A 17,816-nucleotide genomic window follows, 5' to 3' on the forward strand; every position below is an offset into this window, starting at 1 on the left:
ATTGCAAAACTTGCAACAAGATAAAAAAATTCTCAGACCATTCCTTTTATATGAAACTATTCAGACTAAATGCATAGGACAGCGCAGCGGAACTAAGGAGAGATATGTCTGGTTGTTGAAATTTCAGCAGGTTACTTATGATCTACCTGAAACCTGTTTCCATATTTGGCACTTAAGAATATTACTTTCCTGCCTCACAGGTGTGTTTTTAGGGTCCAATTAATTTGTCCAAACTATACAGATGAGGACCAAATATTTCTAAGCAGCTAGTCAGATCAAACACGTTTGTCTCGAAACACAAGCTGAAGCATTAGTTCAGCTCACAAACTTAAGTGAGCTATACACTAAGAACAAGAATCACACCAGTATTATTAATCCAGTAAGTATTTTGCAATGCATGGTAATTTCTCTTCAGTACAGACCAAGACTGGTCCATAGCATAAGGTGAGGCAATGGCAAAGATGTGTGGGAACACTTACAGAATCACAGAATCAATTAAGTTGGAAAAGACCTCTGAGATCATCGAGTCCAACCTGTGACTGAACACTACCTCGTCAACTAGACCATGGCACTCAGTGCCACATTCAGTCTTTCCTTAAACACCTCCAGGGACGGTAACTCCACCACCTCTCTGGGCAGCCCGTTCCAATGTCTAATCATACGTTCTGTGATGAATTTCTTGCTAATGTCCAACGTAAACCTCCTCTGGTGCAGCTCAAGACTATGTCCTCCTGTCTCATCACTAGTTGCCTCAGAGAAGAGGCTGACCCCCACCTGGCTCCTTTCAAGAGACTGCAGACCTGTAAAAAGCCTAGCTTTAGGTAGTCATTACCTTTTTGAGTACCAAGGTCTCACCACAAGTCAACAAGCCTATCACAAGAATATGCAAAGGCTGATCATGAAATCATTAATGAGGATTGTTTTGTTTTGTTTTTTTAAATTTCGTTTATGGTCCTCATAATGGTCTCAGTGACTCCCATCTTTTACTTCTGCAAATTATAGTCTTTATGCATCTGGTATTTCAGTACCATACAGTCTGTAAAAAATAATTAAAGTGAAAAAGTTGCCTGATACCAGCTAATGGTGTGGCAAGACACATGTATTTCAGGTGCTACTACTGATGCCACTACTAAATGAGAGAAGACCAAAGAAAAAAGAGGAACAGAAATACACACCAATTTAAAAGACTGAAAATAACTGTAGTTTTTTTTTTTATAAAACTTCAACTCAAATATTGCATGAAGACCCTTAATGCTTTTCCAGATCTCCAAATGGCTTTTCGTGCATGTTTTTCCTCACAGTTCAGGGGTTATTTTACATCATACCAGTTCACACAAGTGTCAGTTCCTTTGCAATCACAGGCTCAAGAGCAATCTCTTCTACTGCTAGTACCAAGGTGCGCCTGCAATACTGCCAGAATTCTAAGATTATTCAGAGTATTAATAAACAAAACAAAATAAAAACTTCTAAGGGTGCATCTGGAGTATTCAACAAAGAACATTCTACCTGGATGTACCTGTAACACTGAGCAGCCATCATTGTGACCAAATTCACCAACTGCAAAAGGAAAAGAATTACGCTTGTAGATAATACTACCTTCAGATAATTTACTACATATCTTTCTAAATTAAAGTATACTATCACCTATGGATGCACACTGCTAGAATGTACAACTTTCTATAAAGAACTATCAAGTCCAGTACCCTGCCTCCCGTGTAACCTGTGTTTGATGCTTTAGAGGAAGACAATAACTGCATAATAAACCTTTCCAGTTGTGCAATAATGCATGCTGCTGGAGAGCTGGGATATTTCTGTCAGGCATAAAAAAGTAGAACACTGGACAAAGACAACTATTTGACCTTCACGAGTCTTTCTTTGTCAAATGCAGAGAATAAGACAAACACATATATGACCCTGAACAATAATTAAAGATATGTACAAAATTTTTACTTTTAAAACAAGACATTATGGAACAAATAAAAAAGAAACATACAAATGCAAAGAAAGAAAAGGACAGTGAACTAAGAAATGACAAGAGAGCCTTAATTCATACAGCCCACCTGTGAATTCCTTCACAAAAAACCCCAAAACTCTAATGGGATTAAAATTTTGCCAGATTTCACAGGGAATTTGATATGCAACTTGGAATTCTATTCTAGCGGAAGGAGCTTAAGGCTGGATTTAGATGTGTTTATAGCTCTGATCAACGAACATCAATGTGACCTCTCAAAAATCACACAAGTTGAGAAAACTGTCAGGAATTAGAGGCCTTCTTGCCCACAGGCAAAAAAGGTGTGGTGTTTGTATTCCTTGAGATGAACCAATGTATCTTGTGTGTGTCAAACTGAGTGAATTAGTGTATTACATACATTTCATTCTGGAGGAACCACTTCAATGAGAAATGAATGTAAGATATGTATATTGAAAGATTAGGTTTACCTGCTAATAATGCACATATCAAGAGGCTTTAAAAAGTGTTATAAATGCCATTAATGAGTATAGGCACCAGACCAGAATATTTATAAATTCAAAACCAGCATGTCACTCAGACTCTAATCAATTAAAGAGGCACTGTGAAAGGTGGTGATGCTGCTATGCAGTAATTACTTCTACTGTAGAATGAAATAGTGTTACCTAGATGAATACTTGCTCTACATTAATTCCCTTTAGTTAGACAAGTACATGAAGTATGCAGAAAAAGTTCTATTAGTCTATAAAAGGCATTAGTGTTAAGAAATGCAAAGTACTCGCATCTTCAATGTTATAAACTTCACAAAAGGTGCAAATGATTCAATGCTTCCCAGGCTCACATAGGCAGGTCAGTACTGTTATGTCTAGTTTTCCTAGAAGTACCATCATCTCGGGGCAGTGCTTTTTGCAAGCTTGACATAGCAGCAGTTCTTTCAATGTCTATCACAGCATACAGGTCTGTGCGCCTGGTTGGAGTTTGCGGAAGTGGAGTGGTGGGGGTTTTTGGAGTCTGAGGGTTGTCAGAGTCACTACCACCTTCCAAGTCAACCTGTATATAGTTGAGCTGCCTGTGTTCTAAACTTGGACGCCTAATGTCAAAGTTAAAGACTGTTGGGGTACAGTCCCGACGTCGTGCAAATTCTATTTTATGAGCACTTGCTGGTACTGTTACATTCTCTGTATTGACATAATTATGCATTAGATCTAGGTTATTGTGGTAGCCATTCAGAGATGGGGTCTTTGGTCCTAAACTGTCATCTTCATCTCTACTCAGCTTGCGAGCTTCCCAAACAGGAGGCAAGGATGGCAAGTTCTCATAGTTCAACAGCGCAGTTCTCCTCTGAGCAGAGTTGTTAATGTTCTGGGTGTCTGAGGTACTGGTTGATGTCAAGCGACCTCTCCTGACCCCTGAGGCACTAGGGATTGATAACCTATTTATATTTTCATACACCAGTTTATTACCAGATGGTGTTTCTCTACGTTCATCGCTGTCGTACCCAGTGTCCCATTCAGTGTTGTTTGTGCTGCTGCCGCTAACTTGATCTCTCCCAAGTTGCTCCAGTTTCTCTCTTTCCATTAACTGCCTTTGAACAGGTGTTGGTCCTAAAACAAATTTGACTCCTTCAGGCTCCAGGAGAACCTGAGCATCTCTGTCATCAGTACACATCTGATCTTCTTTCACTTTAGTTATTTCAGTGTTTGAAAGCTTTGATTCCAGTGGCACATGCACACTCAATCGATTTTTTCTTTCTTCTTGTACTCCAGTAGTGTTGACGTAAGTGTGCACCTAAGAGGAAGAAAAAATGAGGAAATTCAAATGCTCTTTGTGCCTCTTTTTCCCTCTCCAAATTTCTTTCCTTCTTAGCTCCCCACTTTTCTAATAAAAATACCAGAAAATAAAATCTTGTTATGCCAGGTGTTTAAGAGTAAAGGTCACCTCTCACATTTTGTTGAACTGTGGTCAGTTTGGGGTTTTTTCCCTGAAATTTTGTTGTTGGTTTTGTTAATGCTACTATAACAAAAGAACCAAATTTATATTTTAGATTAATAATTAGTTTTATTTGATGTTTTATCTCAGTTGTGCTCTAATTCTCACTTTTCAGGTTCTATTACAGCTCTGCTCTGATCAGGGCAAACTTGGGCTGCTCCTTACTCCATTACATCCATTAGCTCATTACTTCACATGGACAGATTAGTGAGAGCTTTACTTTTTTGTCCCTTACCATGACAGCGACCACCAGTTATTTTCCTAAATTTGTCTTTGTAATTTCCACATTGCAAAGGAAACTTGCAAATCAAAACAAAACAAAACCATAGAGAGACCTAAAAAAACCCTCAGGCTCTTGCCTTGTGTACTACTGCAGGAACAAAAAGAGAGGTTGGGTCTACTGAAAGAACAGACAATTCTTTCTTCAAGAGCCAACAGCTTCATAATAACAGAAACTGAAATAGAAAAATATATAATTCCATATGAAGAGTGGAACTCAGAATTAAATAGAAGCAGGAGTTGTCACCATATGCTGCTAGGAAAGGCAAAAATACACTACTAGGTTATCCCTCCAATTTCCCGAAGTGGATCAACACAAGGCTGAATGGGAAACACTGCATTCTTTCTCTAAATTTGAATTCTATGTCTGGATACCCAAACGGCAAAAGTAGTATTTTACAGCAGCAGTTGTGTAGCCTTCCAAACCTCTCTGTCAAGCTCTACAGGCTGAAGTGTTATTTACAGCTCACTTGACTCTTACACTGATACTTTAACTCATTTACTCTTCAATAACTCCAACAATAACACCTGAACTATTCTGTGGTGGCTCCTAACAAATCCTTTCCCACAAGACAGTTCTCTGCACTCTGCTCTGGTTACCCTTTCTGGTTTCCAACACTGCTTCTTGTCACACACAGAAATCTTCCTAAACCACATGACATTATTAAACTTAACTAACATCTAACATTTTCATCAGCAACCTGAATGATAAGAGAGAACACACCCTCTGAGAGTCTTCAGTCTTTCCCAGACTGGTAGGCTTTCCATTGAGAGGGATCTCAGCAGCCTGGAAAACTGACCTCATGGAAACCTCAGCAACAGCAAATGCAAAGTCCGGTGCCTGGTACAGAACACCACCAACAGGCTAGACACCAACTGACTTGAAAAGGAGCCTTGCAGCAAAGCTGGGGGTCCGGGTAGATGGTAAATCAAATGTGAGTCAGCAGCATGCTCTGGCAGCAATGAAAAACCAAACCTGCACTGGTTTGTGTCAGCAGTAGCACAGCCAGTAGGTTAAGGAACATGATTATTACCATCAGCTCAGTTCTTGTGAGACTGAATCTGAGCTCCTCAGTACAAGACAGACATCACCATACTGGAGAAAGTCTAGTGGAGGGCTGGAGCGTGTGACATACAAGGAGAAGCTGAGAGCACCATCTTTGTTCGGTCTTAATGAAAAGGCCAGGGAACCAATTAACAGCTGTTTTCAACTACCTAACATATAAAGAAGACAGAGCCAGACCCTTTTTGGAGATATTCAGCAAAAGGCTAAGGGGCAGTGGACAACAGCTGTAACAAGAAAAAATCTGATTACATATTAGGGAGAAATGTTTTCACAACAAAGGTGGTGAAACACTGGAACACATGGCTCAGGTTCTGTGGAATCCCCTTGTTTGCAGTATTAAAAACATGACCAGGACAAGGCTCTGTGCAGCTGTCTCTAACTTAAAAATTTGATCTGGAGGACTAGAGGTCCCTTATAACCTAAAATATTCCATGATTTCTATTTGCCAAAGAGAAGACTTACACATAAAGAAGCTTTTTGACCAGGATCTCTCATTATAATGTACAATATGTACATTATAATGTACAATTACTTGTGTTAAAAATAATTACTGACATTTTTGAAAATAGTATAATGCAAATACATGCATTATACTATACATGTTTCTATATTTTATTTGTATATAAATACGAAGCTATCCTACAAAGTATCATTTTGAGGAGGCAAAATATAATAAAAATTATATAATAGACACTTTTCTGAGGTAGTTAAAATACGGTAGAAATACATTACACCTGATACTGAAAAACACAAGTGAAAGCCTACAGAAAAATCATGATAAAAATCTGAAGTAATGTGGAACCTAAGTTGTATGAGGGGAAAAAACCCACTCACTTGCTCTTCTGCTACAAGTAAAGGATGTGTTGATTCTTCACCGACAGAGGGGAGGCGTGCACTTCCCACAGAAGGATGTCTGCTGGAAGGATGTGATGAAGCATCTCCAAAAGATGGGTATCTGGGATAGCCATTAGGTAAACTTTGTGCATTGAACCCAGGAGCTGATTCAATTAGAAAACAAGCAAAACCATATTAAAATAGAACATTTTACTGTATATTAGTAAGATGCTTTATATATTCATTTTCAATTTTCAAAAGGGTAAGATGCTTTATATATTCATTTTCAATTTTCAAAAGGGAAATTAAAATATGTAAAACAGTATTAAATATTCACAAGGCTCAATTTTGCTTGGAGGAAGGAAACAGACAGCAGAGAATAGCATCCCAGTATTTACTGGGAAACATGTCTGAAGCAACTATGAAACCTGGGTGTATTACACACTGCAGTCCTCCCACTAAGCTCCCTATCCAGCTTTCTATCATTAACGTGTCTCCCTGACAAATAGAGACTTATTTACCTAAGCTTCCATTCCTCTAAAATCATCAACAACTTAGAATTCCTAGTTTCAAATATCAAGCCATCTGGGTGAGATTACCTAAAATCTTCTGGTATTTCTGAAAGCACTCCAGTCTGCCCGTCCTCCCACTTCGAGCAAAAGAAAAAGATTCCAAAGCCACTGTACACGTGGTTTTACCAGTACTTTTTTTCCCCTAATAAAAAGGTTGGAACACTGCCCAACATTAACATTTCTCAGAAATGCTACAGGTAAAACATGTTGATATATTATAAAGCAATTCAATAGGTGTATTTGTAAGCATTCTCATGCAACAACTAAGTTCCCAAAACTTATTTCATAGAGGTGAAGAATTTTACTATAGCAGTTCTGCTTCCAAGACTTAGGGTTCTCAAAAGAGAATCCTCAGCAAGTACCTCCATAGACTACATTACTGGTAGTTAGTCTCAGCTTTAAATTAGCTTTCTTTTTAATTATTTAAAGATTAAATGCAAATCAAATGCTATTTTCAGCTAAGTACCACATTACATTCAGGTATGTCATCTGACAGTAGAACCATACTTACTGGTAGGTGTTCGAGGGGTTCTTGGAACTTCCAATTCAGTTTGATGATTATTCCTTTCTACTACTGGTTCCTCTACCACATTTATGCTATTATTCTGCATTATCTCTTGTAACATGTTAAATAGCTCTTCTGCCCGGGCACATTTAAAGGCAAAGATTCCTACAAGTACACACACACAAAAAAATTAAAAATCCTTTAACTAAGAAACATGCCTCGCAATATATATAACTTTCAAGAAATAGAACTGGAATCCACATAAAGAATACCTGTTAAAGAAGCAAAAATGTTATGAAATTTTTATTGTACCAAAACACACAAAGTTACTGTGAGAACCTTTAAAGTGGTTATCTCATAGAAGAATAAGGTTCCCATGCACCAAGAGTGCATGGGAACAGAAAACTGATTCAGTTAAGAGCAAAATTAAGTTTTGAGTGGTAAATGGGGAGGGGAAAACACCACAAGGTTCTTTCTTTTAAGCTCATAAAAAGGATACCTACTAAATAAATACAATTTTTAAAAATCTTCAAATGAAACTACAGTGGTGCTACAAGGTCATATTTCCTAAATTGGATTTCTATTAAATTACCATAAAAAGAAGATACCTGCATAACAAAAAAGGATTTAAACACTGAGTAAAAGCTTAGTTTCTTTAAGAGGATTAAAATTAAAAGCTAGTAAGACAAACTGTGTGAAACAGACAGTAACAAACTAATTGCTTTAGGCTAATAGACACAGAACACAAAGTTAGCAGCAATACCGACTATGTTGTGTGTGTATTGTGCCACTTTGCCTTTGAACAGCAGGGAGCGTCCCAACTTACCCTCACCAGCAAAGTCGCAGCTTTGGATTATTCTTCCATTGAAAGCATGAAGTTAAAGTTGACATGCTTGTTAAACGTGGGTGCAGGTGCTCATTTTTCAAAGTGAGTATTACAATCTTAAAACACTCTTTACTAAAAACTACCTATCTATATAGCTACTCCGACGGGAAATGCAGTTATGTGAATATGCTGGCAATTACTATCATCATGTATTTATTTAGGGACGCAGAACTGTGACGGATCAGAACTACAAGAAATGCTCCACATGGCAGAGGTTCACAAAAACCCAGCTGGGAATACACCAAGCGGGCTAGGAGGAATGACACTCAATGATTAATTTGAGCTGGTGCACTGAATAAGCTTCATGCTTGTAACATTGCAGCTACAGAGCTTCTACTACTATATTTCCCTGACCCATGATCCAGCTAAAGTACAATAGTCCATGTTTAATATTTTGTGTGTTTCTGAAAATTCACACTTGATACTTAAATCTTAACAGATAAAAAATAGAATTTAAAAAAATCTAGGTTCACAAGCTTGTAAAGCTCCCAGTATGTTTCCAAGAAATTCAGCTGCCTTTAAATACATTCACATTAAATACAATGTGATCTGTCACACAACATGGTGACACACACCAGGTTCTCCAAGTTTTCTATCCTGAATTATCTATTAGCTGTGCTCCTAAAACATGTCTTCAAGTTTTTTAACACCTAGCACAAACTCAGTGTTTCACCATCAATGCACTCTGACAACTAATCAATAGATATAATTTGAGATTAAAGGGAAAACACAAACAAGAATACTGACTAATGCAAGAAGTTGCTCAGCAGTATCCAGTGAATTCTCAAATGAAAAACTCAGTTAACACACAAAGCAAAGATGAGGTTTTGCAACTGTGCCCACAAAACACAGTGTAGGTCTCAGGAACAATGCTCCATTGCAAAAGGACAGCAAAGACCATTTTCTGCCAGATTTCTTTTTTCTCAATATTCACAGTATTTTAATATCACATAAGGAAGTCAAGAAACAAAAGAGGGAGGAAAGGGTTGCTGCTTACACAACCTGCTTAATCTTCTCTGTTAAAAAAAAAAAAGAATAAAGCAATTGGGAGGAAAGCAGAGAAGTCAATTAGACTCGGTGGAAAATTTTGCACACTTGCTAATAGACTGTAGAAAAGAACCTTCAAATTAGTATTTTCAATTAAATATTATTAGTATCTCTTTTCAATGTTTAAAAGAAGCAATAAATTAAGCCTGCAAAATCAATTACAGTGATTATCTTCAAAACAAAGTTTATTACTTTCTGTTTAGAATTCTGAAAATTTATTTTAGTAGTGTGACATTTGAAAACATCTCCATTTCTTATTAGGAGACAAACTGAGAATGTCTTCTAAAACACTTATAAAAAAGAATTTGTCTGCTTGGACAATGAAGATTTACCAGGTTTACTTATGACCAAGTTCTTTGATCTTCCTGATTTTTTTTACAGTGAAATTAAAAACCAAAAATTGCAGTTTCTAAATATTGTTATTGATAATTTCACAACATATGAATACATAAGAATTCCAACTACGCACAGCTACTTCACAGTAGAAAGATACAAAATGAGGCCAAGACCTCAACCAAAACCTCCTCCCCAGGGACTGCTGCAGTGAAGAGAGAAAAGCCTGAATCTTCTCAGAGGCAGCCAACCTTGGCCAAGGCAGGCACGGTCTGGGAACTGGAAAGGTAACTATCTTCCAGTGAAAGCCACACAGAAAATAACTGAGCATAGCTGAAGTATACACACTTCATACCAAAACATGTAAAAATTTGAGAATTATGTAATTGATATAATTGAAAGTGGTAATTTGCTTTAGGAAGAGGATGAAACACAAGTATGTTACTGAAGATAATAATAAGGTGGGGACATCCAGTTCACATCAGAGCTCTAGTCTTTTAAAATCTAAAAATAGATAATTCTTCGAATTCTGAAGAAATTCCTCCCCAGTTCCAGATTCCACTGCCTCCCCCTGAAAGTCAAGGCAACCTCTGAGGCAGGAGAATTTCCCTGTCAATACCACCTCTTAAGCTGACCAAAAGTATTCACACATAGAAACTTCAAGTCCTCCAGACCTACAATGCCAAAAACTATGTGCAGCTCAAATCCTCATTCCTCATGAGGTAATTTTTTCCCAGAAACCACACTCACATATAAAACTATAGCCTTTATAACCCTTGCCAAAAGAACCAGTAAATATCTTCCAACATCAAATAAATTTCCAACATCTTTATATACAAAATTTCCACGTACCTTGTCCAGTTTGACACCTTCGACCACTTTCAAAAGAAAAAAGATTTGAGTCATAGCCATAGCGACGGAGACAGAGGTAGTGCCATTTTACAGAGTCCCTTTTACGGGTGTACAAAATCAATTCTGTATCTGTAAGTTCCATTATGCCAGAACCCAGTTCATTACCATCATCATCCACATTAATAACCTATAAAAAAGAAGTTAAAAAGTATTAGGTAAGTACTCTTTTGAGAAACAATACCACTTCTAATAATCTAGTTACGATCCTTGAAGTAAAAGTTTTTAAAAAAACCCAAACAAACAAAAAAAAAGAACAACTCACCAAACTAGTTCCTTTGCTTCCCCAACCCAGAATTAAAAAAATTAAAATAATACTTATTTAAAAGCAATACGAATGAAACTGCCTAACATTACTGTAAAATCTGGTGAGAAATTTAAAGTAGAAGAGATTCATAAGTCAAATACTTTTTTATAAACTGGCTTTATGTACATATTCAAGTATTTCTACATGCATAAGGCATTCCTCAGATAATGGAATCTCTCAGAGCCCCATTTCTAAAAAAAAAGTATTTGCTTTGTCATATAATCCCACTTACAGTTGGGAAAAAGAATAAAAAAGGGTAAGCGGCTCCAGGGTAAAGCTTCCTTCACATGCATTATAGCCTTACACTGTGCTGAAGCACCCAACAATTTTAGATATTTTGCTGCCTTTTTAAAGTCAACAAATAACTCAAATACCCTATAGTTACCTTGTGTGAAAACATGTGCGTAAAGCTTCAACTCTTATTCTGTTCTGCGTTTAAACTATTTTGAGGTCATCTGCATCCTTTATGGAATTTGGACAATATATGTATTTTCCTCTGCATGTATTTTATCTCACAATGCTGCTTTTAGTGCGATTCTTTGTTATTCATTAAAAAGCTACCAAAAATTTTCCCTATGGAATTAATGTTACTCCTTAGAGAGACATTTTCAACTTGAAATCTAGTCAATTGAAAAGAATTAGGAATAGTTTCATCTGCCACTGAGGCTTATGCCAATTTTCCTCATTTTGCAAATTACATTCTTTCATCTTCTCCCTCCTGCTGCTATAAATCAGCGATCCAAACAACAGAGAAATTCTACAAGGAGAAAATTAGGAACTAGTTACACAAAGTGATGTCAAATGCATAAAGAGCAAGAAAACAGATAAATATTTTATCCTTCAGCTTTCTTTACTGACAATACTAAACATTTCCCTAAGGCAACACATGAATCATTTTTCACTATGGAAGCATTACATTCCTTTGTCAACTCAGAGTTTGGAGCACAGAAGCAAATCTGACTTGTGTGACTATGCAAAGGTATGTTTACTTAAAGTCACTGACTTCAGCAGCTTCATGTTTAGCATGTTAAGCACATGAACAAGTGTTCACAAGCTTATAAATTCCAGAGATATATGGGACAAAAGCACATTTAGAAATAAATTTCTTCCAAGTAAAGGGCAAAAGTTCTCAAAATGCTACAATCAGTAGTGACCTTCAAGTAAAATCAGCCATCCTAAAATTTTCTATTGCTGACCCCGCATTCAGGTTCACAATCACACTTCTCTAATAGCTCTTCCCTTATGCTTACGGATACTTTCCTAACTTCTGTAAGTTCCCAGAGACAACACCACTTACTTGGCCCCTACCAACTGAAATGGAGATGGATCAAAGTACAGCGTTTCTTCTCCTCCCTAAAGATCAAAACTGTCCTAAAAAGCCTACCCTATCTGGGCAATTCCTGTCACTACTCATAAAAGAGGATCCCTCAAAGGGGCAGGAGAAACCTGTAGCCACAGACACCTGCAACTCTGCAATGTTTCAACTATTCAGAAATCTGCACTCTGTTTTCATTTAATGTTTTTCAATCCCAGACCTACCCTGCAAGAAAGCAACAAAATAATTCACAGCATACCATGTAAGTCGCATACCTTAAACTTGTTTCGGTGGTTATCTGGGACAGTTTCTTTATCTGGACAGCTACAACAGCTACCCATGACTTCTTTAGAAGACCATCTGATCTCTAAAGGGAAAAAAAAACCCCAACCAACAAAGTCATTTAGGATAAGTAAAAATAGAGTAACATCAACAAAAACAACCAAATGCAAATTACTCTCTGAAATTACAATTTTTCATGATGAATTTTGCAATCATAAGATACAAAAAGTCAACATAGATACTACAAGTATAGTAGTTAAGTTAGATTTGGCATTAAGGAGTGGCAACACTGAGCTGTTAAAGTCCTACCAATAATTCAACCTGAGGTTACTACCAAACAGATGCATCTAATCTGTCACCTTAATTCCCATGGTAGCAGCTTAGGGGAAAACAAAAACCAACAACTCACCGAGTGTGATTTTCATCTCCTAAACTGGGGCCTAAATGATGACTCCCTGGCTCAGGCTGCTGAGCACAGCCCTAGTGCCGCCCCTAGAAGCCCTGGGCTGTAGGAGGTTACCAGGCACAGGCAACACAAAGAGCACACATGACAATCCTGAAAGGCTGCCTTGGCTTTGGCAGCTCCAGGGCTGCTTTGCAAGAGAGGGTGGAGGCATTCCAGGCCTGGAGGCAGCTGTGTGCTAGCAGCCATGCCGTGAAGTTCTGTGCTTCCACTTTTGAATACTTCTCATATAGCAATGTGCATCAAATTATGTAATCAAAGTCAAGGGAAGGAAAAAACTCACATTCCACGCAAATATTTTAAAATTTGGGGGTGGGGGGGAATCTATTGAGTACCATTTGAATTGTTATATATTTGCTATAAAATAGTAAAATACGCAACTAACACAGAACTGCATGTCTAAATTAATGAAACCAAAAATAAATACTTGATTTTTTTGATATTTTCATTTAAAGGTTTTTCTATATATAGCAAAACTTTCATAAAACAGTACGATAAAATGTTCACACAACCAAATCTCACAACTTGCTGCTTCTCCCTATCACCACGCAGAGGGGGGTAAGCCTTGTATTTCTTAAATACAAGGAAGTCAACAGAAGAAAACCCATTTACATCATCTTTATATTGCATAAGAACTAAAATTTTCACTACACAAATGAAAAATGGGACAGAATCCTGGAAGAAAGCTATTAAGTCAACAAGAGATATGACATTAGGAATCAAGAAGAAAGAAGACAGAATGGGTTGATAATTTTTCCTGACTAAAGAGGGAAAAAAATCCGATGTCACCTTAAGAAAACTGACTTATTTTCTAGATGGGCATTTGTATTAGCATGCAGCAGTAGTATCCACAAAGCGTTTTAGTCTGCTGAGATATAAGGTGCAAGGAATACAGTGAAGAGCATCTAACTCTTCCCCTCTTCTTGATCAGAAAAGCCACTCACAAGAGATACTTCTACCTTAGAGACTGTATAAACCTTTATAAATCTACCACCAACCCCTTGCAGAGGTGAAGCAAGAACTTAACAGAAAGTGTAACAACATGGCTTGGATTAATCTAGTCAGAAAGAGGCAGAACGTCAGACACATAATCAAAATCATGGATTCTTTAATGTCATTTCTCATCATAACACAAAAATATGCGTTTATTTGACAGAACTTTTTTTCCAAATCAAGATGAAATTGGAGGGTTGCTTGGTTACTTCTGCTGTAGAGAGATGCTATGTCACATATAACAATTTATTTTTATTTGCACAGAGTCGTTTAGGTTGGAAAAGACCTCTGAGATCAATCATCGAGTCCAACCTATGACCTAACATCACCTTGTCAACTAGACCATGGCATCAAGTGCCACATCCAGTCTTTTCTTAAACACCTCCAGGGATGGTGACTCCACCACCTCCCTGGGCAGCCCATTCCAATGCCCAATCACCCTTTCTGTGAAGAACTTCTTCCTAATGTCCAACGTAAAGCTCCCCTGGCGCAGCTTAAGGCCGTGCCCTCTTGTCCTGCTGCTGGTTGCCTGGGAGAAGAGATTGACCCTCACCTGGCTACAACCTCCTTTCAGGTAGTTGTAGAGAGTGATGAGGTCTCCCCTGAGCCTCCTCTTCTCCCAACTAAACAACCCCAGCTCCCTCAACTGCTCCTCATATAGGACTTGTGCTCAAGACCCTTCATCAGCCTTGTTGCCATTCTTTGTACTCACTCCAGCACACCAACATCATTTCATGTAGTGAGGGGCCCCGAACTGGACACAGTACTCAAGGTGCAGCCTCACCAGTGCCGAATACAGGGGGACAATCACTGCTCTGGTCCTGCTGGACACACTGTTCCCGATACAGGCCAGGATGCCATTCACCTTCTTGGCCACCTGGGCACACTGCTGGCTCGTGTTCAGACAGCTGTCAATCAGAACCCCCAGGTCCCTTTCTGCCTGGCCACTGTCCAGCCACTCTGTCCCCAGCCTGTAGTGCTCCATGGGGTTATTGTGGCCAAAGTGTAGGATGCAGCACTTGGCCTCGTTGAACCTTATACGGTTGGATTTGATCCATCTATCCAGCCTGTCCAGGTCCCTCTGCAGAGCCCTCCCACCCTCCAGCAGATCAACACTCCCCCCTAGCTTGGTGTCATCTGCAAATTTGCTAATGGTGGACTCAATCCCCCCATCCAAATCATCAGTAAAGATAATAGAAAGGACTGGGCCCAGTGAGGAGAAGCTCTGAATGTTATTAATCAGTCTAATCACTCAGTTACAGACCACTTTTAATAATCTTCACACACACATCCCATTGTTATTTTAACTACTCATATTTTTATTATTTCTTTCCTGTTTTATTTAGAAAGGGAGATACAGGTAGTGATAGCTAATAACCAGTAATAGCTAATTACTGGTTTCCTGCCCTGGCACCCCACAATGCCTCACTACAGTAATGGTCAGACGTTGTTCTTGTTAGCCCACTGCCACTGCCGTATTTACTGCTATGAGGAGCAACAGGTCACAATAGCTGCAGTGCAGATTAACAGTGAATATATAAATCTGCAGCAAAGCTTTTCAAACTCTGTTCCATACAACAGGTTGCAGCCTTCAGGCACAGATGCATGCACTTAGACCTCCTCAAATGTTTTGACAAAGTGTAAACAAAACTAGATAGTTGCATGATGTTTGTATCATAACTTTCTATGCATTCAGCATGAAATAACTGATCAAATCTGCTAAAGGCAGGTGTCCAAAAACTTTAAAAAAAAACTTCAAAACTTAACTGCAAAACGGTTTTGGGGAAAAAAAATCACTGGAGTTGCAAGAAGAAAGCTGTAGAATATGAAAATGGATGAAGTACAGCCTCAGTATCTCAAGAATGACAAAGAAAGGCTATGTAATCAATAATCATACAAGTTCGTTATTTTGTCTTAAATATATTCTAATATTAATATTTCAGAAAACCAAGAACTGCAATGCTGCTTCAAAGGAGAGATATGAACCAAGGCTATAAGGAAGAAATTAAACAGGTAGGGAACTGGCAGAATTAAAAATCACTCACCTAGATTTGGCCATTAATATTCCCAGCCTCTGCTGCAGCATCAGGGCTTCTGTCATACTCAAAGTGTCATGCTGTCTTGCCACAGAACTAATCATTTGACCTAGAACTAGAAGAGTAAATCAATGTCATATTTTCTTGTTTTTAAGATGCTGGTTAGTAAACTAAGAAAAATACAGACTTTTGTTTATTATCATTTTGTCAGTGTTATGTCAAGTGAGGTCCTCATGAGTAGGAGGCATCTGAAGTGATGTTTTAGACAAGACCAATCTCTTGGAGCTTTTGTGCCTTGGAAGAAAATAATTTGGCATTCCTTTCTGCAGCACAGCCTGTCACGCTGCAGACTCCATTCATTCCCCACTCACTGCTTACCCAATTTAGTGTGTGGAAAGGATGGATGCGAAGCTCCCGTTATCCTCAGTACATACTGAACCAAACCACAGCCGACAAACAGAACACACACAACTTACTCTGTGTAACTTCCCCTTGCTTATTCTAGCGAACCTACACAAATGCTGACTTGTATGACTAACACATCACCCTTTCTCTGCTTCCCTTATGATTCTTGCTCCATGGCATTAACCATAAATTGCTTGCTTTTACTTCCCCTCACTCCCTGGATTATTCTCACACCAGCTATACACTCACATTTAACACCAAAAACACAACTGCTGCTTCCATCATGCTAACAGTTGGCAGCCTCTGTTCTCTGTTTGTAAAACTGCCAAACAAGCACTTAATATTTCCTTTGATGCTGCTTATTAAACTCAATAGAAGGGCTAATTTCTCAGAAAAATGCTTTATTATTAGTCTTTCTTATCAGTCTTTCAGGATGTCTACACAAACTTCTTTGAAACCACTGCAGCTTTGCTTATAATTTTTTTGCTGCAATTCTTTATATTCATCTGCTGTCCTCTGCCTTGCACCTGGATTAAAATCATCTTGGGAAACCAAAGTACTCTTCTTTTTTGCATGATATCAAGAGTAAGGTAGTTCCAAATTCATTCCAGGTCCTAGGCATCATTACAACAGTTGCAAAACACTTTTACTGTGAAGGGATTGTGCAAGAGATCAGCAGAAATTCAATACTGGCAAATGCAAAATAACACACCTAGCAAAGGAACTCTGTCTGTTAGGAAAGATCAGTCACATAGTCATGGAGTTCAATGAAAATGCTAGCTCCATAGCTATCATAAAGAAAATGAAACATAACTGTTTGGAAAGAACTAAAAGAGCCAAACCAAACCCACAGTTGAATCCACAGTGCACCCCCAGACATAGTAATGTATGCAGTCAAGCCTCCCCTGTCAAAAAAGACAGAGTAAAACTAGAAATATGCTACTTATATGGCTCAGCCTAAAAAAACGGAGCACAGAGGTCAGAAAAAATGAGTACGGAATTATAGGTGACACAGAGAAGATAAATAAAGCACACCTATTTTCCAAATGCAAGCACTAGGGAACATCAGTTGACATTAAGGAGCGGGTTCAAAGAACTACATAGAAATACTCTACATGGTACGTAGTTAAACTTCGTGATCCACAACGTCTTGTGGGAATGAGTTCCAAAAATTTACAGGCTCAAAAAGCAATTGGACAAAAGCAAACTCCATGAACAGCTTTTAAAGTCAAGGATGTCACATCTGGCTCAAAAAATCTCTAAGCTGCAGATACTTCCAAGTGTCTTAAAGACTGATCATAAAATGTTTCTTTTTATTATTCCCTTCCCTATATATTTACTATTTGCTGTCAGAATTTACTATTTACTGCCAGAAACAGAATGCTGGACAAGCTGATACTTCAAGTGTGACCCAATAAAGCCATTCTAGTTAATGTAAATGGATGACATCAATTCAGCATAAATTTTTGAGTGTACTGCCATAAGACACCAAAAAAGAAATAACTAACAACTTAACTTGAAACTAAACCCTAGATTTCACAAAGGTACACAAAAAAACCTTATTGAACTGCTTGATATGTACTTTTGCATATAGTTGTATTTAGGACCTACCCCTCTGCAACATGC

The 17,816-nt window shown here is 38.1% G+C and overlaps 1 protein-coding gene across 2 annotated transcripts in view; it reads right to left on the bottom strand.

The window, feature by feature from the left end:
* Positions 1 to 583: 583 nt before the first annotated feature.
* Positions 584 to 17,816, bottom strand: part of FRS2 (fibroblast growth factor receptor substrate 2) — a 48,817-nt gene continuing 31,584 nt past the window's right edge. For both annotated transcript variants that reach the window (XM_027721920.2, XM_039391335.1), the window contains 6 exons: positions 15,795 to 15,900; positions 12,287 to 12,378; positions 10,333 to 10,519; positions 7,221 to 7,379; positions 6,138 to 6,301; positions 584 to 3,757 (listed from right to left, as the gene is read on the bottom strand). In XM_027721920.2, coding sequence (XP_027577721.1) covers positions 2,807 to 3,757; positions 6,138 to 6,301; positions 7,221 to 7,379; positions 10,333 to 10,519; positions 12,287 to 12,352 — 1,527 coding nt within the window. In that variant the 5' untranslated portion in view covers positions 12,353 to 12,378; positions 15,795 to 15,900 and the 3' untranslated portion in view covers positions 584 to 2,806. The remainder of the gene's footprint in view (positions 3,758 to 6,137; positions 6,302 to 7,220; positions 7,380 to 10,332; positions 10,520 to 12,286; positions 12,379 to 15,794; positions 15,901 to 17,816) is intronic.

Source organism: Pipra filicauda, unplaced genomic scaffold (genome assembly GCF_003945595.2).
Source record: "Pipra filicauda isolate LSUMZ 115617 unplaced genomic scaffold, ASM394559v2 scaffold93_size3172892_pilon, whole genome shotgun sequence".
NCBI lineage: Eukaryota > Metazoa > Chordata > Aves > Passeriformes > Pipridae > Pipra > Pipra filicauda.